The sequence below is a fragment of the Sus scrofa genome, chromosome 1 (genome assembly GCF_000003025.6).
Source record: "Sus scrofa isolate TJ Tabasco breed Duroc chromosome 1, Sscrofa11.1, whole genome shotgun sequence".
In the NCBI taxonomy this organism is placed as follows: domain Eukaryota; kingdom Metazoa; phylum Chordata; class Mammalia; order Artiodactyla; family Suidae; genus Sus; species Sus scrofa.
The window spans coordinates 253,975,979-254,003,798 of NC_010443.5; the positions used below are offsets into that span (position 1 = coordinate 253,975,979).

General features: G+C 47.0%; 1 protein-coding gene across 2 annotated transcripts; it reads left to right on the forward strand.

The window, feature by feature from the left end:
- BSPRY (B-box and SPRY domain containing) lies at positions 1–27,191 on the forward strand. 2 transcript variants are annotated; one of them, XM_021067718.1, is made up of 6 exons: positions 1–265; positions 4,714–4,812; positions 12,312–12,542; positions 14,529–14,554; positions 23,991–24,115; positions 25,840–27,191. In XM_021067718.1, exons 1-6 carry the CDS (start codon positions 44–46, stop codon positions 26,364–26,366), a joined length of 1,230 nt encoding a protein of 409 aa, XP_020923377.1. In that variant the 5' UTR covers positions 1–43; the 3' UTR covers positions 26,367–27,191. The 2 variants fall into 2 exon arrangements, with proteins under 2 accessions (XP_020923377.1, XP_020923383.1); XM_021067724.1 differs by having other exon boundaries at positions 5–265; positions 14,532–14,554.

Sequence of the window (27,820 nt, forward strand, 5' to 3'; positions counted from 1 at the left end):
GCCACCTGCGACAGGTGGAGCGCGCGGGGCGCCCAGCTCGGCCATGTCCGCTGAGAGCTCGGGGCCGGGGCCCGAGACGGGGCCCGAGCCAGGGTCTGAGACGGGGTCCCCCCAGCCGGGGCCGCTCTGCCCCGAGCACGGCCAGGCTCTGAGCTGGTTCTGCTGCTCTGAGCGACGACCCGTGTGCGCCGCCTGCGCGGGACTGGACGGCCGCTGCCAGGGGCACCGCATCCGCCGGGCGGAGGAGCGCGCGGAAGAGCTGCGGGTGAGCGGGCGTGGGCGCTAGGAGACCGCGGGCTCCGGAAGAAGGGGGAGCCGGCGGAGAGGCGCTGGGCGTGGACCCGGCGGGGACCCACCGGCTGGTCTGGGAATTCGGGCTCTGAAGTGGCACTGGCTGTAGAACTAGGCGGTTATGGGTGTGGCTTCTGGAGTCAAGCTGACCAGAGTTCGAATCCCTCCTCCCTCAGGTCCCTCCTGTGCGTATCATAAATCTCTGGGCCTCGGTGTCCTCATTTGTAGTTTAGGGGCAGTGATAGCGCGCGTTTATTAGAGCTGTTGAGCCATGGGCTTGGCATTGGGCAATAAAGGGCTTCACTGCTCCAGTTGCCCAGGACCTGGAGTGCCCCAACTTCCGCCCCATTGGAAACTGAAATCTGATGAAACCTGGCTCCTCCTTGTTCCTCAGCCCCTCAACTCAAAGCCGCTCCCCTTGTCCGCCCTTCAGGTTTCCTGGTAAGATTTCCCTTTCAGGATTGGCTGGACTGCACTTCAGGCTGGTTTGTTTCACTTGGGTAAACGGAGGGAGCAGGGAGGAAATCCGAGGTTTCTACTCGAACCCTTCTCCTAGGGTGTCTTTCTCCCAACCTCCACTTCCAGCTAGGCTCCAGGCGAGCCACCTTCCTTCTTCTGAGCTGCTGAGATTGGAGAGTCAAGTCAAGGCTTCCTTCCTCCTTCCACCCTAGCTGTGGTCCCTGGGGATTTCCTTGCAATTTGATTAAGCTATTAAGCGGCTTGATTCTCCCAACAGCCTGAGGGCTCTTCCCCCTGGAGTTGCGAACTCAGGCTGGACTGTGATAAACACACCTAACAGGTTGCTGGGGCTAAGGGATTCAGAATTATTCCACAGTGCCTGACAGCTTCTGATTGATCCTATCTGTCACCTCTATCCACAAGAGTGATGATGAAGATAAGTTTGGCTAATGTGGTATAATGGATTTGCACAGTGCATAGAAACTTTGCCAGTTCCAAAGCACTTAAATATCTGTCATCTTGGAGTTCTCATTGTGGTTCAGAGGAAATGAATCTGACTAGTATCCATAAGGACACAGGCTGGATCCCTGGCCTCTCTCAGTGGGTTAAGGATCCAGCATTGCTGTGAGCTGTGGTGTAGGTCTCAGACGTGGCTCGGATCTGGTATTGCTGTGGCCGTAACAGTTCCGATTTGACCCCTAGCCTGGGAACCTCCATATGCCACCAGTGTGGCCCTTAAAAAACCTGATATATATATATATATATATATGTCTCCCTCATCCCGTTGGATCTAGACCAAGCCTTTGAAGCAGTGGTCCTACCTGCATTTTACAGATGAGGGAACTGAGACCCACAACAGGGCAGTAACTTCTCCAAGGTTCCTTTTGTTCAGGGGGCGGGGCAGGGGAGTCATTGACTAGGCCAGAGAAAACCACTTCTTTGCTTCAGTGGTTGGAGGCAGGAAGTGATGCTAATGGGAGTGAGAATTTAATGAAACCTTACGGAAAAAAAAAAGTTGCCATCAAGGCTGAATCTGAGTGGTAGGAGGGGTGAAGACTGGGCCAGGGTGGCAGGCCAGGGGCTTGTTTTAGAATGCACTCTGCCTGGGAGCAAGGAATCTTTGCTTAACCCTCCTGAGGCCCTTAACATATTCATCTTCTTTGCCTGAAGGGAGATGTCCTGCTCTCTCTCCCTCCAATTTTGAGCAGAGTTTGGTTTTTGCTGGTTCCTCCACCCCCTCTAGCCAGCAAAGAAATTTTGCCCCAGGGCAAGATTGTTACTGAATTGGGCAAAAACCACACCAGTTCAGCAACCTCTCTCTTACCTTCTGGATACCTGCCCTGTAGCTTTTCGGAAGCTAGACTCAGTTTGCTCAGCTTCCTTCTAGTTGATTCAGTTCTTTCACTTTGTGTTTGGACTGGTGAAGTATAAGATTGATTCCTAATTGGGGGGGGGGGGTTACAAAAGTTCCCTTGGAGTTTCCATCGTGGCTCAGTGGAAATGAATCTGACTAGTATCCATGAGGACCTAGTTTTGATCCCTGGCTTTGCTCAGTTGGTTAAGGATCTGATGTTGCTGCGAGCTGTGGTACAGGTCACAGACTCAGCTCTGATCCTGCATTGCTGGCGACTACAGCTCTGATTAGTCCCCTGGCTTGGGAACCTCTCTCCATATGCTGCGGGTACGGCCCTAAAAAAAAAAGGCTGCCCAGAAGAGACAGCTGGGTTGCCTTTTGGCAAATAGAATTGGGGCAAGGCTCTTGGGGGAGATGCTGGTGCACTGCTGCCTGGAAGGGCTCCAGTTGTTACCTGGAGAAATGGAGTAGCAGAGCAGCAGTCTGGCTTTAATCACTTCTCAGTGGGCCTCAGCATCTTCATTTCTTATTTATTTATTTATTTTATTTTATTTGCTTTTTTGGGGGGACTGCACCTGCGGCATATGGAGGTTCCCAGGCTAGGGGTCAAACCAGAGCTGTAGCTGCCAGCCTGTGCCACAGCCATGACAACACCAGATCCTTAACCCACTGAACGAGGCCAGGGATCAAACCCACAACCTCATGGCTCCTAGTTGGATTCGTATCCTCTGGGCCATGATGGGGCCCAGTGTCTTCATTTCTAAATGAATTGCTGAAGCTCCTGTGACCAAGGAAGTGGGTGTGCATTCATTCAGCAAATATTTATTCAAGGCCTTCTATGCATAGGAACTCTATTCTAGGTAGTAGGACATAGAGAACAAGTCAAAGTCATCGTTCTTACGTTCCTGTGGTGGGGGGACAGATATCAAAAAAAATAAGTGAAAGTAAACAGACCCATGATATGCCGTCAGAGAGTGATAAGTCAAGGGAGAAAAATAAAGTAGGGAATGGGGTGTGCAGGTGGTCAGGGAAGGCTTCCAAAGAGGTGACATGGAGTCGGGGAGTGGGATGTATTTGGAAGAAGACTGCTGGAGACAGAAGAAACAACATGTGCAAAGGCACTGAGGTCAAGACACGTTGGGTGTGTTTATGGAGCAGAAAAAAGCCAGTGTGGGGAGTGGGAGGAAGTGACATTGGAAAGATTGACTATTGGAAAGATATGCAGAGTCCCATAGGTAGGGCCTTGTTGACTCAGGTTTCACATTGGGTGTATTTTTTTTTTTTTTGGTCTTTTGTCTTTTTGCCTTTTCTAGGGCTGCTGCCAAGGCATATTGAGGTTCCCAGGCTAGGGGTCTAATTGGAGCTCCAGCTGCCAGCCTACGCCAGAGCCACAGCAACGTGGGATCCGAGCCACGTCTGCAACCTATACCACAGCTCACGGCAACGCCGGATCCTTAACCACTGAGCAAGGCCAGGGATCGAACTCGAGACCTCATGGTACCTAGTCAGATTCATTAACCACTGCACCACGATGGGAACTCCACATTGGGTGTGTTGGAAAACCATTGCAGGGTTTTGAGCTGCGATGTGACTTGATCTGATTTCCTTCACAAGGGTGGTGATGGCTGGAAGTTCAGTTAAGAGGCTCTAACAGCAGTTCCTGTGAGAAGTAATTGTGATCTGGGTGGAACAGCAGGAGTAGAGGTGACTAGAAGTAGCCAGAGGGGAGAGGGAGGGAGAGAGAGACACACAGAGAGAGACTTTGAAGATGGGGTTGATAGGATTCACTGATGGATTAGATGTGGAGCTGGAGAGTAACTCCTGGGTTTTGGGGTTTGGGTAATGAGGTTGGCGATTGATGGTACTGTTTAATGAGTGGGAAGAGCAGCTTGAGAAGCCATGTTCTTCTGTTCAGAAGCAGGTGTGGAGAGTCTATACCAACTCCAGGGAGCTGAGTATGGAGGAGGGTTGAGAGTGTACGTAAGAAAGTGATTATAATGATGGGCATGGTGTTTCAGGATAAAGAGGGAAGTGAGGCCACAAAAGGGGATGATGAATGGTGGAAAGTGGTAAGACTAATGTATTGGTCCATCTAGGCTGAAGAATTGTTGGAATGGGAGTTTCTGTCATGGCTTAGTGGTTAAAGAACCCGACTAGTAACCATGAGGTTGTGCATTCGATTCCTGGCCTTGCTCAGTGGGTTAAGGATCCGGCGTTTCCGTGAGCTGTGGTGTAGGTCGAAGACACGGCTCGGATCTGGCGTTATTGTGGCTGTGGTGCAGTCCGGCAGCTACAGCTCCAATTCAACCCCTAGCCTGGGAACCTCCATATGCTGCTGTGAGGCCCTCAAAAGAAAAAGAAAAAAAAAAAAAAGAATTGTTGGAATGGAGATTCTAGAGTATGTGATCTAGAAGAATGGGAAGTGATGGGAAGGGTGTGGGATCCTTGAAATGAAGATTTTGGAGGTGGTATAGTTCTCAGTAATGATGAGGTCTGCGATAGGGCTGTGGGAGAGGGTAGCTGAGCTGGGGTAAAAGGAAAAAAACTGCTGGAATGGAGTCAATGCATTAACATGGATCAAGATGCCATGGAAGTCATTTGTGTTGCAGAACAAGATCGTGGACCAGTGTGAGAGGCTGCAGTTACAGAGTGCTACCATCACCAAGTATGTGGCTGACGTCTTGCCAGGGAAGAACCAGAGAGCAGTGGTAGGTTATTCTTTGCCCTTCTCCCTCTCCTCCTGGTCCCCTCCTAGGATAAGACCTCAGCCTTATGGGCTTGGACCAGCCTAGGGTCCCTTCCCAACCTCTCAGACTCATTGTGCTATTAGCAAAGCTGGATGCCCAGGAAAGATGACTTCTCTTCTCTCTGGGTTTTACCATCTGGGTAGAGTGGATGATTTATTTTATTTCGTCTTTTGTCCTTTTAGGGCCACAGTGGAGGCATATGGAGGTTCCCAGGCTAGGTGTCTAATCAGAGCTGTTGCCACCAGCCTATGCCAGAGCCCCAGCAATACCAGATCCGAGCCTCATCTGTGACCTACACCACAGCTCACGGCAACGCCAGATCCTTAACCCACCGAGTGAGGCCAGGGATCGAACCCCCAACTTCATGATTCCTAGTTGGATTCGTTTCCACTGCGCAATGACGGGAACTCCCAGAGTGAATTATTCCCAGCACACACTTGGTGCGAAGACTGATAGAAAATGACTTTCTTCCAATGAAGGATCATATAGGAAAAAACAGGGGTCCAAGGACTGAGAAGCTTTTAACCATTGAGAAGCTAGGAGGGGAGTTCCCCTTGTGGCTTGGTGGTAACAAACCCAACTAGTATCCATGAGGATGTGGGTTCGATCCCTAGCCTCACGGGCATTGCCGTGAGCTGTGGTGTACGTCGCAGATGTGGCTTGGATCCCGTGTGGCTGTGGTGAAGGCTGGCAGCTGCAGCTCTGATTTGACCCCTAGGCTGAGAACTTCCACATGCCATGGGTGTGGACCTAAAAAGACAAAAAAAAAAAAAAAAAGAAAGAAAGAAAGAAAGAAAGATAGAAAGAAGGTAGGAGGAACAGGCCAAGGAGACCAAGGAAGAGCAATTAGTGAGATAGGGGTAAAACAAAGAGAATATTATGTCTCACAGTAGGTTTCAAGGAGATGAAGGAGATCCTTGGTGTCAAATGTTGCAGAGAGATCAAATAAGGTGAGAAGTGAGTGTGGACTCTTTAGTAATATGCTCATCATTGGAGATCTGGACAAGAGGAGTTTTGTAGAGTGTTGGGGTGAAAGCCTGATTAGAATGAGTTTCTGAGAGGCTAGGAGAAGAGCAATTGGGCAGAGTTGGCACAGCACAGTCCACTCTTGAGGAGCTTTGCTGTAGAAGGGAGCTGAGAAATGGGATGACAGTGGAGGGGGATATGGGATTGAGAGGGTTATTTTTTTTTGCGTGCGTGTGTGTGTGTGTGTGTGTGTGTGCGCGCGCGTCTTTTCTGGGGCCGCACCCATGGCATATAGAGGTTCCCAGGTTAGGGTTCTAATCAGAGCTGTAGCCACCAGCCACAGCCACAGCCACAGTCACAGCCATGCCTGATCCGAGCCATGTCTGTGACTTACAACACAGCTCATGGCAACACCAGATCCTTAACCCACTGAGTGAGGCCGGGGATCAAACCCGAAACCTCACAGTTCCTAGTCGGAACTGCCACTATGGGAACTCCTTTTTTTAAAATTTATTTATTTATTTATTTTAATGGCAGCACCATCAGTATTTGGAATTTCCTGGGCCAGGGATGGAATCCAAGCTGCTGCTGCTATGATGTAGAGCTGCGACAATGACAGATCCTTTAACCCACTGTGCCAGGCTGACGAGTGAACCTACACCTCCGCTGTGAGGTGAGCTGCTGCTGCAGTCGGATTCTTAACACACTGCACCACAGTGGAAACTTCTGTTTGCTTTGAGATGGGAGCAATTACTCTATTTGTGTTTGCTGATAGCAATTGTCCAGTAGAGAGGGGGATATTAATGATGCCGGAGAAATGGAATAATCTGGTATAGCAAAGGGGATGGGATCTAGTCAACAATTGGAAGGTTGAACATTGGTAAGAGCACGGGCAGTTTATCCACAGAAATAGGGAAGACATGGAGTTCCCATCGTGGAGCAGCTGAACCGAATCCAACTAGGAACCATGAAGTTGCGGGTTTGATCCCTGGCCTTGCTCAGTGGGTTAAGGATGTGGCATTGCTGTGAGCTGTGGTGTAGGTCACATACGAGGCTCGGGTCCTGCGTTGCTGTGGCTGTGGTGGAGACTGGCAGTTGTAGCTCTGATTAGACCCCTAGCATGGGAACCTCCTCCATATGCCGAGGATGCAGTCCTTAAAAGCAAAAAAAAAAAAAGGAAAGAAAGGAAGAAATAGGGAAGACAATGTATGGGCGTATGGGCAGAGGTACAGATAGATGGGTAGGTGATGGTGATGGGTAGAGCTTATGGAAGTTCTCTTCTGATTGTTTCTATTTTCCATTATTATTTCCTCTTTATAATTTTTTCCTTCTAATTTTTTTGGGGGGGTTACCCTGTTGTTTGTTAACTTCCTGAGTTGAACGAAGTCTGTTGATTTTAGTCTTTTTTCAAGGTGAGCATTTAAGCTCACTTTTTTTCCTTCTAGGTATTGATAGAGCAATATTCCACAGTTTTGATTTTCAGTTTCATTCATTTCATTCAGAGTATTTTCAGTTTCATTCAGTTATAAAATTTTCTTACTCTTTGGCCATACCTGGAGCATGTGGAAGTTCCTGGGCCAGGGATTGAACCTGTGCCATAGCAGCAACCTGAGCCACAGCAGTGACAACACTGAGTCCTTAACCACTAAACCACCAGGGAAGTCCTGATTTTTTATTACTAATTATTTGTGCTTTAAAATTTCCCAATATGTCTTTTCACATTTTACTTTTTAAATTAGGATACTTATCATCATCATTACATATTTTTTACTGATTTCTAACAGCATCATGATGTGTATGATGGCAGTCCTTTGAACTTTGTTGAGACTTGCTTCATGTCCCAAAGTACAGTCAATTTAGGTGAATGGTTTTTTGGCTTTTTGTCTTTTTAAGGCTCTACCTGCGGCATATGGAGATCCCAGGCTAGGAGGCAAAATGGAGCTACAGCCGCTGGCCTACACCACAGCCATAGCAGCATAGAATCCGAGCCACGTCTGTGACCTATACCACAGCTCACAGCAATGCTGGATTCTTAACCCACTGAGCAAGGCCAAGAATCAAACCCGAGTCCTCATGGATCCTAGTGGGTTTTGTTAACCGCTAAGCCATGATGGGAACTCTGATTTAGGTGAATGTTTTACATTCACTTGAAACAATGTTTAGGATTCTGTATATGTCTATTAATTAAGCTTATTATTGGTTTGGATCTTCTCTATACTTACTAATTTTGTATTGCTAGATTTATTGATTACTGGCAAAGGGCATTTACATTTTCATAGTATGCTGTGGACTTGTCTATTTCTTCTAATTTGTCAATTATTCTTTTTATATTTTGGTGCTATTTATTAAATCTATATATTTAGATTTGCTATATATTCCTGGTAAAACACCCCTTTTATCACTTTTTAATGACCTTTCATGCCCAAGAATCTTTGCCTTAAAGTCTATTTTGTCCCTTATTCATTGCTAAACCAACAAATGTTTTCTGGTTATAACACTTTTTCTTTTACTTTCAGCTTCTTATGTTCTTAATGTTTTAGATGTGTCTTAAAACTGGATTTTGTTTCCTTTTTTAAAAAGTCCAATCTGATAATCCTTGCCTTCTAACTAGGGAGTTTCATCAGTTTATCACTATTGTGATTTCTGATTTACTTGGGTGCTGAGACCCATCTTGCTGAGATGGGGCTGAAGAACGGGTGCTGTGGAACTTAAGGAAAAAAGTTAACATAAAGCAAGACACAGAGACATTTATCTTAAGTAAAGGTGGGAACCAGGGGGCTCAAGGTCTCAGGGACCAAGAGCACCACCTCAAGAAACCACACTGCTTTTATTGTGTTTTTTAGGATTACGTCAAGTGAGAAGGGGGTTGTAGGTGGAGGATATAGGTTTTTTTTTTTAAGTTATTTTAAAAGTCACATAGCCGGTTGCTGATTAAGCTTTTACTCTGACCTTTAGGCATTTAACAGTCATTAGCATTTGAGGAAACTTGGCGTCAGCTATCTTTGCACAGCATCTAGAGAATCACCATTGCTTCTGCAGAGGCATGCCTATCTGCAGCAACCCAGCGTGCCTAGGTTTGTACCTCGGTGCTCCTTGCTAGTGCATATCCAGCTAACGACCCCTCACAAACCCCTTGGGGCCATGGGGCTCCTCTTTTATTCTTAAGAGGACGAATCATGCTGTGCAAAGGGCATGCCAATCTGCACAGGTCTGGCGTGCCTAGACCAATGCATTAAGACCTCATTCAGCTGACCCTATGAATAACTTAGGCCTTTGGGTCTTTGTTCTTAAGCTTAAGACATTCACCATCACTGCGACTGTTTTTCAAGCAGGAAGATGGGGTAAAGTAAAACAGGACAAGATAGAGTTTTCAGCAAAGAGGCTAATAAGAAAATATTGTAGAAACATGTCTCCTGACACTTGGATTTGTGGCTATCATTTTATTTTATGTTTTCTATATAGTCAGCTTTTTCTATGCTTTTTTTCTTCTTTTCCTCCTTTCTTTTGAGTTGATCAACTCTTCGTCCATCCTTTTCCCTGTGCTAGCTTGAAAGTTACACTTTCTATTTATGGCCTATTTTTGATTCCTTATGATTTTAATACAAACAGGCGTTCCTGTTGTGGCGCAGCAGAAACAAATCCGACTAGGAACCATGAGGTTGCGGGTTCGATCCCTGGCCTCTCTCAGTAGGTTAAGGATCTGGCATTGCCATGATGTGTCTTGTAGATTGCAGATGTGGCTCGGATCCTGTATGGCCGTGGCTGTGGTATAGGCCAGCAGCTAGAGCTCAGATACACCCCCTAGCCTGGAAACCTCCATATGCCATGGGTATGGTCCTAAGAACCAAAAAAAACAAAAAACAAAAACAAAAACCAAAAACCAAAGATGTCAAATATTTTAAAGTACACCTCTTAATAATTCCCCCATTCATAAGAAGTTTTTGATTTTTGATCAGAGACATCTTTATTATGCTCTCATTTTTTATGATAGTTTAGATGAGTACAAGATTCTAAGGTAAATCACAAGTCCCATTTAGGGCAACTAGTTGAGTTTTTGATTACACTGGTTTTCAGTTTCTTTTCAACTTCTGGGCTCCAGGGGATTTCCTTCCCTTAGCTGCTAGAGCAGATTTACTTTTAAAAAGATGCTTTGGGAGTTCTTGCTGTGGCGCAGTGGGTTAAGAATATCTGCAGTAGCTCAGGTTGCTGCAGAAAGGTAGGTTTGATCCCCAGCTTGGGCAGTGGGTTAAAAGATCTGGCATAGGTTGTAGTTGTGGCGCAGATTCAATTCCTGGCCCAGGAACTTCCATATGCTATGGATGCGGCCATTAAAAGGAAAAAAAATGCTTTGGGCTGTTTTTCCAACTTTTTTTTTTTTTTTTTTTTTTTTGGCCATGCCCATGGCATGTAGAGGTTCCCAGGCTAGGGATCAAACCAGAAGCCACAGCAGTGACAGTGCAGAATACTTAACCGATAGGCCCCCGGGGAACTCTGTATTTCTGTGTTTTGTTCTAGGAGGAATTTTGGCTTATTCAGGCATATTTTCGGAAAGCAAAGTTTTCTTTTTTCTCTGCTATTCTTTTCTGGGAATAACTCAAGAAACATGTTGCCATTGACCACAACCTTCTATTCAGGGAGTATTTGATGCATCTTGGGTCTGTCCTTGATCCTGATCACACAGTATAAATGTGGCTGCAGAGACCCAACCCATGGAAAGCTATGGAGGTGGGATAGAGAGAAGAGCAGTAGCTAATATTATCAAACACTTACATGCCAGGCTTCGTTCTATTTACTTATATGTATTAACTCCTTTAATATTTGCAATAGGCTTATGAGATTGGTACCATTAGTATCTCCATTTTACAGATTAGAAAACTGAGGCACAGGGAAGCTAAGTAACATGCTGGTTGTTCTACACATAGTAAGTGGACAGCTAAGGCTTAAACCCAGGCATTGTCTCTACACCCTAATTTCCTAATCACTGTCTTATGTTGCCTCAAAAGAACACTGGAGTTGGAGCCTGAACCCCTGGGTTCCCTCGGGCACTCACTCAGCCATTCTCTCTTCCCCACTGGGCAAACTTTGGGTTTCAGTTTCTTCTGAAAAACAGGCACAATTGTCCCTTGCACTGTGCACAGCGAGTCTTCAGGGGCAGGGAATGAGGAATGCTGCTGGCTCTCACTGATGTTCTGGCCTGAAGGAAACAGATCTCCTCTTACTTTCTGGCAAGAATGCAGGTGCTTCATTTAGTGATGCATTTGGGAGGACTGGGTACTCTCAAACGCATGGGTGTAGGGGAATAGAGATGGACTGAGAGTCAAGAGAACTGCCACTGCCCTGCCACTGACTTGGCATGTGGGCACTACCAAGAGATTTTTGACTACGTTGGAAAAAACGTTCCCATTCAGTCAGTCAGTAAATATCTGAGCACCTACTCTGTGCCAGGCACTGTGCTGGTTGCTAGGGGACACATGCTAACTTCACTGACTCAGAACTGATTTCAGCCCTTCTGCATTTCAGATAAGGATTCTACCATGACAGCAGCGGGGATGGACAGATTTGGGAAGTAATGAGCTTTTGATCTTCAGACATTCAAAATAGCAAACAGGAGTTCCCATTGTGGCTCAGCAGAAACGAATCTGACTAGTATCCATGAGGATGCAGGTTTAATCCCTGGCCTCGATCAGCGGGTTAAGGATCCTGCGTTGCTGTGGCTGTGGTGTAGGCTGGCAGCTGCAGCTCCTATTCGACCCCTAGCCTGGCAACCTCCATATACCATGGGTGGGGCCCTAAGAAGACTAAAATAAAATAAAAATAAAATAAGATAAAATAGCAATCAGACTACTATTGTTGGTGTGCATCCTGTTGATGGGGATGACTTTTTAGTCCTCTCTGCTCTGCAGTTCTGTGATTCTCTGGCCTTGGTCTCTTGGCCTTGGGATTCCCAACTGTGAAATAAGCAGGTGATTCCAGCTGATCTCTAAGCCCTGCCCAGCTCAGCTCTTCCGTCCTGTCATCTTAGCTCCATGAGATACGGCCTGGATGTCTGAATCTCAGAGTTTTTTGTTTGGTTTAGTTTTTCGCCTTTTTAGGGCTATACCAGCTGCATATGGAGTGTCCCAGGCTAGGAGTCAAACTGGAGCTGTAGCTGCTGGCCTACAGCACAGCCACAGCAATGCTACATCCAAGCCACTTCTGCAAGCCATACCACCGTTTATGGCAATGTCAGCTCCTTAACCCACTGAGTGAGGCCAGGGATCAAACCTAGTCAGATTTGTTTCTGCTGAGCCACAATCGGATCTCCTCGATCTCAGAGTACTTTACCCTAAACCACAATTGGGAAATCTTAGGGCTCCGATGGTATAAGCAGTCTTCCTGCCCTTATTGTCCCCATGGCAGACATTGCTAATCAAGCTCCGTGTTCCTCTGGCTGAGCCCAAACCCTCCTGATCTTGACTGGGGCTCTGCCAGGACCTCGTTTTATCCCTTGTCAGAGCAGGGCCAGTGCAGCGCGGGAACTGGTCATCCAGCGGCTGGGTCTGGTGAGGAGTCTGTGTGAGAGCGAGGAGCAGAGGTTGCTGGAACAGGTGCATGGCGAAGAGGAGCGGGCCCACCAGAGCATCCTGACGCAGCGAGTACACTGGGCCGAGGCGCTGCAGAAGCTCGACACCATCCGGACCAGCCTGGTGGACATGCTCACCCATCTGGATGACCTCCAGCTAATTGTAAGTCAGGCAGGGGTGAAGACACTAGACTCCCCCAAAGTCTGGACACATCAAGAATGTTGATTGGGGAGTTCCTGTCGTGGCTCAGTGGTTAATGACTCCAACTAGGAACCATGAGGTTGTAGGTTCAATCCCTGGCCTCGCTCGGTGGGTTAAGGATCTGGCGTTGCCGTGAGCTGTGGTGTAGGTCGCAGACGCAGCTCGGATCCTGAGTTGCTGTGGCTCTGGCGTAGGCTGGTGGCTACAGCTCTGATTAGACCCCTAGCCTGGGAACCTCTATATGCCATGGATGCGGCCCTAAAAAGACAAAAAAAAAAAAAAAGAATGTTGATTGGTAGGAGATAGGTGGGAAATGATAATTTGGAACAGAGATGAGACAGGGCAATAAAACTCTACGGATTTTTTTTTTTTTTTTTTTTTTTTTTTGCACCTGGTAACTGCTTTTTCAATAGTGAGCAAATATTTACTGAGTGCCTACTGAATGCTAAGCACTGTGCTATGGGGTGGAGGTATACAGCTGCCAGCAACTCACAGCATCATGGAAGAGATGACTATATAAACTGATAATTAGAATATGGAGGAATACTGTGCTGTGGTAAAGGGCATTACTGAGAACTGGGACCCCCCCGCAATCCAGGCTTGAGGGAGGCGGTAGTCAGGGAAGGCTTCCTGAATGAAGTGACTTAGAAGTTGATGCCTGAGGAGTTCCCATCCTGGCTCAGTGGTTAACGAATCTGACTAGGAACCATGATGTTGCGGGTTCGATCCCTGGCCTCACTCAGTCGGTTAAGGATCCGGCGTTGCCGTGAGCTGTGGTGTAGGTCACAGACTCGGCTCGGATCCTGCGTTGCTGTGGCTCTGGTGTAGGCTGGTGGCTACAGCTCCGATTAGGCCCGTAGCCTGGGAGCCTCCATATGCTGCGGGAAGGGGCCCTAGAAAAGACAAAAAGACAAAAAATAAAAAAATAAAAAATCGGAGTTGATGCCCGAAAGACAAGAGTCACAGGGAGGTTAAAGGAAGAGGGGAGGTGGAGAGAGTCCAGGAGCTCTCAGAGAGGACACTGCATCGACAAGGGGTCCAGCGCAAGTACAGAGCTCATCCTCACTCCTGCTGCCCCGAAATGACCATGACTAAAGTGCTGGTGCATGTCCTTTCAAAGTATTTTATATAGATATGCCTACAGTTTTAAGGTGACAGGGCGACATCTGGGTAGAAGTGCCAAGCAGAGAAATGAGAATGGGAAGCACCTGAGCTGTCCCGCTGCAGCTCAAGTGGGGCAGTTTCCGTGACTGTCCCAGATTGTACGTTCGTTTTGTCACACAGCTTCCATGTACCGAGCACCTTCTGTCCCAAACATCAGGACAGTCACAGCAGAAGATTCAGAAAGAGTCCCAGCCATCGAGCAGCTGACAGTCTTTTGTTGTTGTTGTTGTTGTTGTTGTTGCTATTTCTTGGGCCGCTCCCGCGGCATATGGAGGTTCCCAGGCTAGGGGTTGAATCGGAGCTGTAGCCACCGGCCTACGCCAGAGCCACAGCAACTCGGGGTCCGAGCTGCGTCTGCAACCTACACCACAGCTCACGGCAACGCCGGATCGTTAACCCACTGAGCAAGGGCAGGGACCGAACCCGCAACCTCATGGTTCCTAGTCGGATTCGTTAACCACTGCGCCACGACGGGAACTCCTGACAGTCTTGGTGGGGGATGAGAGGTTGGATAAATATATGATTGTCCTGAAGTGTAGTTGAGGGAAACCCAGGACATCCATGGGACAGGGGACAGAGGGATTCATTCAGAGTATGTGATGGGAAGGTATGTGAAAGAAGGACCCATAAAGTTTTGCACGGAGTCTTGAGGAAGGAAAAAAAAAGGTTTTATTCTAGGGTCTCTGTCCACAGGCAGCCCTCCATGCAAGTGAATCATATCTAGGTCTTAATTACCTGCTGGGTTCCTGGCACCAAGCCTGACTCTGTTTTCTTTTCTCACAGCAGAAGGAGCAGGAGATTTTTGAGAGGTGAGTATGGTCCCTGGTATTGGCTTGGGCAGTCACAGAAACCATGGCCTTAGGCTTCTACTTGGTCCATTGCTGTCAGGCACTGCTGCCCCTGTGAGGAAGCTCAGGGAGGGCAGCTGAGTGGTGTCCCTGAAGCCTGGCTCGATGGGCAGGGACCTTCCTGCTCCTAGGATGAAGAGCTGCTTTAGATCCATGTGGAAGAGCAATGAAATAAATCATCAGAAGCTTGCCACAGGCTTTCTTAATCATTATCCTGTTATGAGTTCCCTCTGTGGTGCAGTGGGTTAAGAATCCAACTCTTGTGGCTCAGGTTGCTGCAGAGGCACAGGTTGGATCCCTGGCCCAGCACAGTTGGGTAAGGGATCCGGTACTGCTGCAGCTGCAGCAGAGGTCGAAGTTTCGGCTCAGATTCAATCCCTGCCCATGAGTAATTCCATATGCCACCAGTGTGACCATTAAAAAAAAATACCATTATCCTATTTTAAAATGTACAGTCACCCTGCCAAGGATTTTATGATCCCATCTATAGATGAGAATAGTGAAGCTCAAAGAGCTTAGGGATTTGCCTAAGCTGCAGGGCAGGGCTCAGACCCACACCTGACACCTGACTCAGTACTGTTCTTTCTACCTCACCCCCTCTCTCTGATGAAAGAATCTTTGAAATCTAAGTCTGCATTAGCACTCCAAACTTCATTTTAATTATGCAATAATAAAAGAATTTCACAAGGCCCTGCCTGAGTTCTGGATGGTCCGAAGACCCAAGAGCCTGAGGATGTGGCCAAGAGGGTGTAATTTTCCAGCCAAAGAAACTAAACCCTTACTCTGTCTGCGTAAGATTTCAGAACTGTACTTGCGGAGCACAGTCCATTCTTCTATTTATTTTTATATTCAAGTTCACTAGCAATATATGCATATGAGAGAAAGAAAGGAAATTCACCAGTAGAAAACCACTTAAAATGTCAAATGCCTCCATCACCTCTTCCCCATTCTGTTCCCAAGTGGTGATCAGTTTAGCAGTTAGATATGAGTCTTGGTAGGCTTTCCTATGTTACATAGGAGACTATGTGGGATATTTTTTCCCCTCTGAAATTTTTTTTTTTAAACAGATGGGGTCTTTTCATATTTGCTTTATAACTTATCAGGCTATCTATCTTGGAATTTTTTCATGCCAGCATATTTAGACTTACCTCACTTTTTGGAGAGGCTGTGAAGTATTCCACAATATGGATATACCCAAATTTAGCTTACACTCTGCTAGTCCTCTTTTTCTTCTTGATCTTCATCACCTTCTTCTAATACAGTCAGTCCTCCATATCAAAATGATCTGATTTTATTTTATTTTTGTCTTTTGTCTTTTTAAGCCCACGCCCGTAGCATATGGAGTCTCCCAGGCTAGGGGTCGAATTGGAGCTACAGCCGCCAGCCTACACCACAGCCACAGCAGCACAGGATCCGAGCCGCATCTGTAACCTACACCACAGCTCACAGCAATGCTGGATCCTTAACCCACTGAGCGAGGCCAGGGATTGAACCGATGTCCTCATAGATACTAGTCAGATTCATTAACCACTGAGCCACGACGGGAACTTCAAAATGATCTGATTTTTGAAAAAAAAAATTTTTATCTTTGTTTTTTGTTTTGAAATATTTCAAACATATGGAAAAGTATGAGGAACTTAGAAATAATTGATAAAATTTGGCCACATTTGCTCTGCCTCTCATCTGTCTCTTTCTGTGTGTGTGTGTGTGTGTGTGTGTGTGTTTGGTGTATATATAAAAATTTTATTTTTTTCTGACCTATTTGAAGGTTGCAGAAAGCAAGATCTTTTATCCTTAGATATTTCAACATGTATGTCCTAAGAATAGACCTTCTCTTACATAGCCTCAGTATAATTATTACACTCAGGAGATCCAATGTTGATGGACTACTGTTACCTAATGTACAGTCCTTATTCAAATATAGCCAGTTGTACTACAAAAGTTCTTAACAGTGTTTGGATTCCTCCCCCCTGCCCCGTCCCATCTGGTCTCTTTTAATCTGTAATTATTACTTAGCATTATTTTCCCAAAACATTTTTTCTTTTTCTTTTTTTGGTCTTTTTGCCTTTTCTAGGGCTACATCCGCAGCATATGGAGGTTCCCAGGCTAGGGGTCCAATCAGAGCTGTAGCCACCAGCCAACGCCACAGCCACAGCAACGCAGGATCCAAGCCGCGTCTGCGACCTACACTACAGCTCACGGCAAGGCCGGCTCCTTAACCGACTGAGTGAGGCCAGGGATTGAACCCGCAACGTCATAGTTCCTAGTCAGATTCGTTAACCACTGAGCCGCAATGGGAACTCCTCCCCCAAACATTTTAAAGAGTCCATGACTCTAGAATATCCCTCAGTTTTGAGCTTATCTAAAGTTACCTCATGATTAGACTCAGGTTATGCATTTCAAGCAGGAATATCTCATAAGCGATGTGTCCTCAGTCTGTCAAACCAGGGGGCACATGGGAGTTCCTGCTGTGGTGAACTGGGATAAGAAAACACCTGCAGTGCCTCTGGTCACTGCAGAGCCATGAGTGCCATCCCCAGCCCAGCACAGTGGGTTAAAAGGATCTGGTGTTGCCTTAGCTTGGGCTTGGAATTCATTCCTTGGCTTGGGACCTTCCCACATGTCACGGGTGTGGCCATAAATATAAATAAATAAAAAAAATAAAATCTCATTAAAAAAAACCTAGTGGGCAGATGATGTCATTTTGTCCCATTACCAGGTATATTAATTCCCCCTTCTCTCTCTCTCTCTTTTTTTTTTTTTTCCTTTTATGGCTGCGCTTGTGGCATATGGAAGTTCCCAGGCTAGGGGTTGAATTGGAGCTGCAGCTGGCAGCCTACATCACAGCCACAGCAATACCAGATCCAAGCTGCATCTGCAACCTACCCCTGCAACAATGTCTGGTCCTTAACCCACTGAGCAAGGCCGGGGATTGAACCTAATCCTCATGGATACTAGTTGAGTTCTTTTTTTTTTTTTTGATACTAGTTGAGTTCTTAACCTGTTGAACCACAATGAGAACTCCTATGGATACTAATTTTTTTATTGAAGTGTAATTGACATACAACTTTGCTTATTTTTTTAATTGAATTGTTGTTGATGTGCCATATTATATGTTATAGTTGTACAATATAGTGACTCACAACTTTTAAAGGTTATACTCCATTTACAATTATTATAAAATATTGGCTATATTCTCTGTGTTGTAAAATATGACCTTATTTTATACATAGTAGTTTATACCTCTTAATCCCCTATGCCTAAATTGCCCGTCTCCCCTTCCCTCTTCCTACTGATAACCACTGATTCTCTGTAGATGTGTTCTCTATGTCTCTATATATTTTATGTTATAGTCACTAGTTTATTTTTTATATTCCACACATAAGTGCTATCATAGGGTATTTATCTTTGTCTGGCTTATTCCACTTATCATGATACCCTCCAAGTCCATCCATGTTGTTGCAAATGGCAAAATTTCATTCTTTTTTATGGCTGAGTAGTATTCCATATTGTGTGTGTGTGTGTGTGTGTGTGTGTGTGTGTACCACATCTTTATCTGTTGATGGACACTTAGGTTGCTTACATATCTTGGCAATTGTAAATAATGCTGCTATGAACATTGGGGCACATATATCTTTTTTTTTAGCACCATATTCAAGGCATATGGAGATTCCCAGGCTAGGGGTCGAATTGGAGCTATGGCTGCCGGCCTGCACCACAGCCACAGCAGCGACAGATCCAAGCCGTGTCTGTGACCTACATCACAGCCCAAGGTAATGCCAGATCCTTAACCCACTGAGCAAGGCCAGGGATTGAACCTGTGTCCTCATGGATACTAGTCACATTTGTTTCTGCTGAGCCACGACAGGAACTCTGGGGTACATGTATTTTTTTGAATTAGTATTTTTGGTTTTTTGGGGGGATATATACCTAGGAATAGGAATTGCTGGGTCATATGATAGTTCTAGTTTTAGTTTTTTAAGGAAGCCTCCATACTGTTTTCCACAGTAGTTGCATTAATCCATGTTCCCACCACAAGAGTGTAAGAATTCCCTTTGCTCCATATCTTCACCAACATCTGCTATTTGTGTTCTTTTTGGTGATAGCAGTTCTGACAGGTGTGGTTTTGATTTGCATTTCCCTTATGATTAGTGATGTTGAGTACCTGTTCATGTGCTCCTTGGCCATCTATCTGTATGTCCCCTTTGGGAAAATGTGTATTAAGGTCTTCTGCTCATTTTTAAAAAAATTTTTTGGCCAGACTCTCAGCATGTGGAAATTTCTGGGCCAGGGATGGAACCCACACCACAACAGTGACCCGAGCCACTGCAATGAAAGAACTGGATCCTTAGCCTGATGAGCCATAAGGGAACTATGAGGTCTTCTGCCCATTTTTTAATTGGGTTGTTTGTTTTTTTGAGGTTGAGTTGTATGAGCTGTTTATATAGCTGGGATATTAACCCCATACGGGCCGTATCATTTGCAAACATTTTCTCTCATTCAGCAGTTGTCTTTTTGTTTTGTTGATGTCTTTTCCTTTCCTTTGCAGTGAAAAGCTTTTGAGTTTGACATGAGGTTCCCCCCGCCCCGCCGCCTGCCCTTTTTTTCTTTTCATGACCACAGCTCATGGAAGTTCCTGGGCTAAGGGTCAAATAAGAGCTGCAGCTGCTGGCCTACATCACAGCCACAGCAACACTGGATCTGAGCCGCATCTGTGACCTATGCCACAGCTTGCAGCAATGCCAGATCCTTAACCCACTTAGAGAGGCCAAAGATCAAACCTGCATCCTTATGGACACTGTGTCAGGTTCTTAACACGCTGAGCCACAACAGCAACTCCAGGTCCCATTTGTTTATTTTTGCTTTTATTTCCTTTGCTTGAAGAGGCAGATTCCTCCCCCCCCCCAAAAAAATACTGCTGCAATTTATGTCGAGATTGTTCGACTATGTTTTCCTCTGGGAGTTTTATGGTTTCCAGTCTTACATTGAGGTCTTTAATCCATTTTGAATTTATTTTTGTATACAGTGTTAGGGAATGTTCTAATTTCGTTCTTTTACATGTTAGCTGTCCAGTTTTCCCAGTACTGCTTATTGACGAGACTGTCTTTTTTCCATTGTATATTCTTGCCTCCTTTGTTGTAGATTGACCATGAGTACATGAGTTTATCCTGTTCTCTATCCTGTTCCATTGATCTGTGTGTCTGTTTTTGTGCCAGTACCACATTGTTTTAAAGATGACTGTAGCTTTGTAGTATAGTTTGACGTCAGGGAGTATGATTCTTCAGTTCTGTTTTTCTTTCTCAAGATTGTTTTGGCTGTTCAGGGTCTCTTGTATTTTTTTTTTTTTTTTTTTTGTCTTTTTGTCTTTTTGTTGTTGTTGTTGTTGCTATTTCTTGGGCCGCTCCCGCGGCATATGGAGGTTCCCAGGCTAGGGGTCGAATTGGAGCTGTAGCCACCGGCCTACGCCAGAGCCACAGCAACGCGGGATCCGAGCCGCGTCTGCAACCTACACCACAGCTCACGGCAACGCCGGATCGTTAACCCACTGAGCAAGGGCAGGGACCGAACCCGCAACCTCATGGTTCCTAGTCGGATTCGTTAACCACTGCGCCACGACGGGAACTCCGTCTCTTGTATTTTTATACAAATTTTAAAATTATTCTAGTTTTGTGGAAAATGTGATTATATATATACATATATATCACATATATATGTATATATATATATTTATTTTTCTTTTATGGCCACCAGGCATGCAGCACATGGAGTTCCCAGGCCAGGGATCAGATCCTAGCCACAGTTGTGACCCACACTGCAGCTGCGGCAACCCCCTGTGCCGGGCTGGGGATCGAACCTGTGTCCCTGTGCTCCAGAGACATTGCTGATCCCATTTCGCCACAGTGGGAACTCCTGCCCTTGATATTTGTTAAAAATTGTATAGGGTGTAGTTAACTTACAGTGTTTCCCTTGGTATTTTGATAGGGATTGCCTTGAATCTATAGATTGTCTTGAGAAGCTTGTTAACAATATTATTTCTTCCAGTCCCAGGGCACGGTGTATCTTCCCATCTGTTTGTCTCATCTTCCTTTTCTTTCATCAGTGCTTTATAGTTTTCTGAGTATAGGTCTTTTACCTCTTAGGTAAGTTTATTCTTGAATATTTTGTTCTTTTTGATATGATGGTCAGTGGGATTGTTTCCTTAATTTCTCTTTCTTATGGTTCATTGTTAGCATATAGAAATGCCATATATTAACTTTGTATCCTGCATCTTTACCAGTTCATTGATGAGCTCTAGTAGTTTGTTGGTGGTGTGTTTAGGACTTTCTATGTATAATATCATGTCATCTGCAAACAGTGACAATTTTACTTCTTCCTTTCCAATTTAGATTCCTTTTATGTATTTATTTTCTGTTCTGGACTTAGTTTGCTTGTTTATTCATTCACTTATTTAGTATCAATGTCAACTCATGCATTATAATATATTACTGCTGTTATTAATTTTGATTTTCAAACTGTCCCAGATTTGGCTGTAGGAGCCCCTTCAAGCCAGACTCTGTGTGGTTTGACAACTCCTCATCGTTCTTTGAGCACTTTCTTGCTTTCTGACACAAGACAAAGTCCCAGGCTCAACTTGCTCTTTTCCTGCCTCAGCCCTGGAATCAGCTATTTCTCCAAGGATTCTTGGTTCCTTTTAGTAGGAAATAGTATTTAAAAACCAAGATTTGGCCATTAGGTGTGTTCATTGCTACTGATGCATCATTGCTTCCAGGCCTGTCCAGTGCACAGCAGACAGAACTAGGGAGTGTGTGTGCACGTAACTTTTTTTATTCTTGTGTTTGTATTACAACTTCTAATTCCAGTCAAACACTGAAAGGGTTTTCCCTTTGCCTTCCTTTATCCATATTTATGTTGTTCTTCTTTCAGAGTGAGAACCTTAGCTCCCAGCAACAGCAACAAATATATTTATTCATTCGTTCAGCCTTATGATACATGCAGAATTATTTGAGCGTTGCTAAACCCATGCTATGATTGACAAACCTTCTCATAGATTTCAAGATTTGTTTGTAGTTCTTTGTGCCTTTCGCCTGAGGGTGCACACTCTCAGAGGAGCTGGCCTTCCATTTCTGTGGTTCCACGTTCATAGATTCACCCAATCATGAATTTGAATGTTTTCGAATCTGATGGGGAACCTCGGATATGGAGAGCCAGCTGTAAGGGGCCTTGAACCTCCCAAGGATTTTAGTATCTGTGGGGGTCCTGGAACCAAGCCCCCAGGATATAGAGGGATGACTGTCCTGTTTTTAAAACCTTAGCCCCCAAGGTTTCCACATCTGTGGCTAAGCTCAGCCCTGACCTGCCATGGCAGCAGGTCCCGCTGCACAGACCAGGCCTTCTGGTCCCAGCCAGGCCCTGCTGTGTCCCAGCCCCATTTCACTCCTCCTCCTTTGGCATCATGAATTTTCTCTTCTGTATGAGAAGAGGTAGCTGGACCAGTTAGTTCTCTAAACTGTAGTGTCTATGATGGGCCTCAGATTTGCTCCGCTGCTCAGATTTGATGATTTAGCATTGCTGACACCGGATCCTCTTTCCTCCTCAGCTGATGTCTGGGACTCTTCCAGAGCCAGCCTCAGTGCTTTGAGAAGATGGCAACAGACCTGCCCTTGTCCTGATGACAAAGAGCCTTTGTAACCAGGGCCTACTCTCAGCTTTCCTAGGCACTGTTCACCTCATTCCTCCCAAGCCAGGACAGTCAGTGACAGTCTTAAAAAAAAAAGAGATCTTGGAGTTCCCATTGTGGCACAGCAGAAACAAATCCGACTAGGAACCATGAGGTTGCGGGTTCGATCCCTGGCATCGCTCAGTGGGCTAAGGATCCAGTGTTGCTGTGAGCTGTGGTGCAGGTTGCAGACGCAGCTCGGATCTGGCGTTGCTCTGGTTGTGGTATAGGTTGCAGACATGGCTTGGATCCCACATTGCTGTGGCTGTGGCATAGGCCGGCAGCTATAGCTCCAAATGGATCCCTAGCCTGGGAATCTCCATATGCCGCAGTTGCAGCCCTAAACCACCCCTACCCCCAAAAAAGACCTCGTGTCCACGAGGAGACATACCACATCCTCCCTCCCCTCTCTGTTTACAGACAGACCCATGAGATTTGGGGGAGAGAGTGTGAGCTCACACTTCTCTGCGACCTGAACTCAGAGTCATCTCCTGCATTAGAGGCAGTGAGAAGGCTCTTTCTCAGAGGCCAGCTCAGAGGTCTCCCAAACCCTGGGGGGAATCCTTGCTTTGCCCCACACCCCTTCGGATTTTGCTTCAGGTCAAGGGGAAGGTTCTGTTGAATGGTGCCAGCCCCTAGCCTGGTTGGTTCTGTTTCTGCAGAGAGTCAAGACTTGAATCCGGGTCTTCTTTTTAGCTGAAGACTGTCTCTGAATCTGTTCTTTCCTATCAAATACTGTAACAACTGCCTCCCAGGTTATAGCAAAGATCATCTGAGGTTCTATACAGAAAAGCCCAGAGCCTGACTGCTTAGTAAATGGCAATCCTCCCCTCCTAAGCATCTTATGTCCCTAAACCCTTTGCCACAAAACCCAGTCCCTTTACAAGCTGAAGAGAGGAGGTTTTTGGGCACAAAGCACTGTGACTACGCTCTGGTTGGGATGATAACTGATGGTTCCTCCCCGCATGACCCCTCAGGGGTGTTTGCGGTTTGTTTGTTTGTTTTTGCTTTAGAGGGCCACACCTGCAGCATATGGAGGGTCCTAGGCTAGGGGTTGAATCAGAGCTGTAGCTGCCGGCCTACATCACAGCCACAGAAATGCCAGATCCTTAACCCACTGAGTGAGGCCAGGGATTGAACTTGCATCCTCATGGATCCTAGTCGGATTTGTTTCCACTGTGCCACGCGGGGAACTCCGTGTTGGCATTTTAAAAGCAAAGGCATGGTGGTACCTTTTGACCACACCCAGAGGCTTTGCTGTAGGAGATTTTTTTTGGAAGAAGGCCATATTTTTCTTCACGCAGGCTGGTAGAATGGAAAGACTGAGGCATAAGAGGCTCAGGGCCCAGTCCCAGCTCTGCTGCTAATTTACAGGAGACCCTGGCCAGTTGCTTCCCCCACAGAGCACACTGATTCCAAGTTCTAATACTGGTACCAAGTATTTCCCTCCCTGTAAAACATATGCCTTGCCGGGATTAAGGCTCCAGGGTACAGAGGGTACGTCCACCTTTCCTTTTGGCTCCAGCCCCCCTCCTGTGTGAGGGCTGGCTGCCGTTCTTGGTGTCACCCTGGTGGGAAGAGAATTTTACTTCTCTTCCCCTCCTATGTTGATCCAGATACATTTCCAGAACCTTCCTAAATCTCTCTCTCTTTTTTTTCCATTTTTTTTTCCTGCACAAGGACGGAGGAAGCAGAGGGCATTTTGGATCCCCAGGAGTCGGAAAAGTTAAACTTTAATGAGAAGTGCACTCGGAGCCCACTACTGTCCCAGCTCTGGGCGACAGCCGTTCTCTGGTCCCTCTCAGGTTAGGAGCTGCTCAAGCCTGGGCCCCTTGGAGCAACTGGGCTTCTGTCTGTCTGTCTGTCTGGGGTTTGCTGCCTGGTCACACCAGGAACTGGTGCATCTAGGCTCAGAGTGTGAGCAACCGGTGATGCTGGATGCAGGCTTGTCAGTGGAGCCAAGTTCTGGACAGCCAAGTTCTGGGGCAGCTGGGCCAGGTCTTCCCTGTTTCCAGACCAGCCTGCTCTGTGGTTGGGTGGTTGCGTCTGGGATAAATCTTCTTCCCAGAAATCATGTCCTCCTCATGTCCTGCCCTAGGGTGGCCACTCCGTATTATTTCTTGGAAACCTAGTTTGTCTTTAGGAATATAGAATTGATAGCCAATTGGAGCGAGAATTGAGCTGTTGGGATTCATCTCACTTACTCAACAAACACTGACTCAGGCTGACTTTGGGCCTGGCCTTGGCTGTATGCTGGGGCCACAGAGGTGGACATGACACGGTTTCCTGCACTAGGAATTCCCTTAGTGCGAGGGTTCTCAAAGCAGGCTTCCCCCCCAGGCTACCCGGAAGCTTCCACACTGCCAGCTGCGACACTTTCACAATGTACTCAAAGGTTAGGTTAAAGGGTTAAATTTTTCTCAATTTTAACCTTCCCTCCTTGCATGTTATCCTTAAAATGTTAGTACAAGCTATAGCTCGCCTGTCTAGATTCTGGTATCTAATTGTGCCTGACTTCCCAGTAGTCCCATTTAGTTGGTTGTTGAAACTGCATATCTGATGCCTCCAAGAACCGTGTTGCTATGACAAGTCTGATCTGGAAACCGCAGATACGACTGACTAGAATGCAGCATGAGGAGTTCCCGTTGCAGCACAGTGGAAACAAATCTGACTAGAAACCATGAGATTAGGGGTTCGATCCCTGGCCTCACCCAGTGGGTTAAGGATCTGGTGTTGCTGTGAGCTGTGGTGTAGTCCAGCAGCCATAGCTCCAATTGGACCCCTAGCCTGTGGAACCGCCATATACCGCAGGTGCAGCCCTAAAAAGCCAAAACAATCAAACAACCCCCCCCAAAAAAAAAAAAAAAAAAAGAATGCAGCATGATCAGTGCTAGACCCTAGATGTAGAAGCAAAATGCTAGGTCTTTACCTTGCCCCTGCCACCAACTTGGTGTGTATGTGTGACTTGGGTAACTCACTTCTCCTCTCAGGGCCTTTTTTTTTTTTTTTCTTTTTTTTGCTTTTTAGGGCCACACCCATGGCATATGGAGGTTCCCAGGCTAGGGGGTCTAATTGGAGCTACAGCTGCCAGATCCGAGCTGTGTCTGCACCGGACACCACAGCTCATGGGCAATGCTGGATCCTTAACTCACTGAGCGAGGACAGAGATTGAACCCACAACCTAATGGATCCTAGTCAGATTCATTTCCGCTGCACCATGACGGGAACTCATCTCAGGGTCTACTTTCTATCAAAGTTTACAGATGAGAGTCTTGGACTAATAATAACTACTCTTCTCATGGCCATAGTTTATTGAGCACTGACTAATGCTCAGCACTTCACACATACCATCTCTGATCCTCGCATCCACCCTGTGATAAGTCCTACTTTGATCCCCATTTTAAGATGAGGCTCAGAGACAGTCTATGGCTTGTCTGCTGGTGAGTGGTGAGGAAGCCCTCTGCTACCGGGCGGGACCAGGTTAGGGCTGAGGGTGGAACTTGGGCAACTCTGAGAGTTCTTTCCGCAGGCATGGAAGACGTGCGTATCGACGAGAGGACTGTCAGCCCCTTCCTGCAACTGTCAGAGGACCGAAGGACCCTGACCTTCCATGCCAAGAAGTCCAAGGCCTGGGCAGATGGCCCGGAGCGCTTTGACCACTGGCCCAATGCCCTGGCCACCACTTCCTTCCAGGCTGGGCTGCACGCCTGGGTGGTGAACGTCCAGAACAGTGGTGCCTATAAGGTGGGCGTGGCCTCAGGCCAGCTGCCCCGCAAGGGTTCCGGCAGCGACTCCCGTCTGGGCTACAACGCCTTCTCCTGGGTCTTCTCCCGCTACGACCAGGAGTTCCGTTTCTCACATGATGGGCAGCACGAGCCCCTGGACCTGCTGCGGTGCCCATCTCAGCTGGGGGTGCTGCTGGACCTGCAGGCCCAGGAGCTTCTCTTCTATGAGCCGGCCTCGGGCACGGTGCTACACACCCACCACGCGTCCTTCCCCGGGCCCCTCTTCCCAGTCTTTGCCGTGGCCGACCAGACCATTTCCATCATCCACTGACCTCTGGCCGTGGGGAGGCCAGGTCGGCCTCCCTACCGCCCTTTCGGGCCATGTTTCTACCCAATGTCTTTTTCCCAAACATTGCCTGTGTCCAATGGGCAGCTTTAGGAGGGCATCTGGGTACAGCCACTCCATGCTGGATATCGGTGGGGAACCTGCTGTTCCCCAGCCTTGGTCTCCCCAGCCTACACATCTGTTCCACTGGTGGTGTCTTGTTTGCCACTGTATCTCTAACATCCAGCACGGTGCCTGGTGCATAATGAAAGTGCAATAAATATTTGGCAAGCGAGTGGATGGATGGATGGATGGATGGACAGGTGACGGAGCGCTGCCTCCAGTAGATGCCATTCTCTGGCAGAATAGCCTATGGCTGAAGCTCTTTCATCCCCTCAATTCACTGCTCCTTAGTCCTTTTCATGACATGGCACACAGAGAAAATATTTTTTCTAGCACACAGGAAAACCTGCAGGGGAGTTATTACTCCTGCCAGGCTGTGGTTGGCCACAGGACTCTGCCTGGGGGCTGTGTCCTCTGCCAGACCCTGCCTGGCCACTCGGAACACTGAAGGGATCCTGTCCAGGTGACCTGCCCACAACACACCTGTCGGCAGCCCTGCCTGAGACTAGGCAGAGCTCCAGTCCCTGCCTACCCGGGGCAACAGGGATGAACTTTTCTCCCCACTGCAGCTGATGAATGGCCCCACCTAGTGCCTTCTCTGACATAATGTGAAGACCTGCAGTGAGGCCTTCAAAGAAACAGCTGAGGGACAAGAGGGCCAGCCTTGGGGAACATGGACATTATTAAAGGTTTTCAAAGACTGCAAAATGTCTTCCCCATTCTTTGTTGGTAATCAGGCTGATTCCCCCAAGTGCCAGCTTGGATCTTGTTGGTGCGCCTGCTGGGAAGTTGATGTCTCCCTCACCCTCGCCCATATTCCCAGATAGAGGCTGGAGGCAGCTCAGCATACACAGCTGAAAGAGTCTCGACAAGAGTTCTGTGCCCTGCATTGCTGGCAGGGCAGGTCCCTTCCTGTTCTTCTGAGGAGGTCCCATTAGAATAGCAATCCCCCTCCCATTTTTTTTATGGCCACACCCATGGCATATGGAAGTTTCCAGGCCAGGGATCAAAGCTGAGCCACAGCTACAAACTACGCAGCAACTGTGGCAAGGCCGGATTCTTTAACCCACTGCGCCGGGCCAGAGATCTGAACCCGTGCCTCTGCAGCAACCCAAGCCGCTGTAGTCAGATTCTTAACCCATTGCACCATGGTGGAAATGCCTCTCTGCCCCCCCCTTATTTTTGTCTTGTCTTTCAGGGTCGCACCCGTGGCATATGGAATTCCCAGGCTAGGGGCTGAATCTGAGCTACCGCTGCCAGCCTACACCACAGCCACAGCAACGCAGGATCCAAGCCTTGTCTGCAACCTATACCAAGCTCATGGCAACATCAGATCC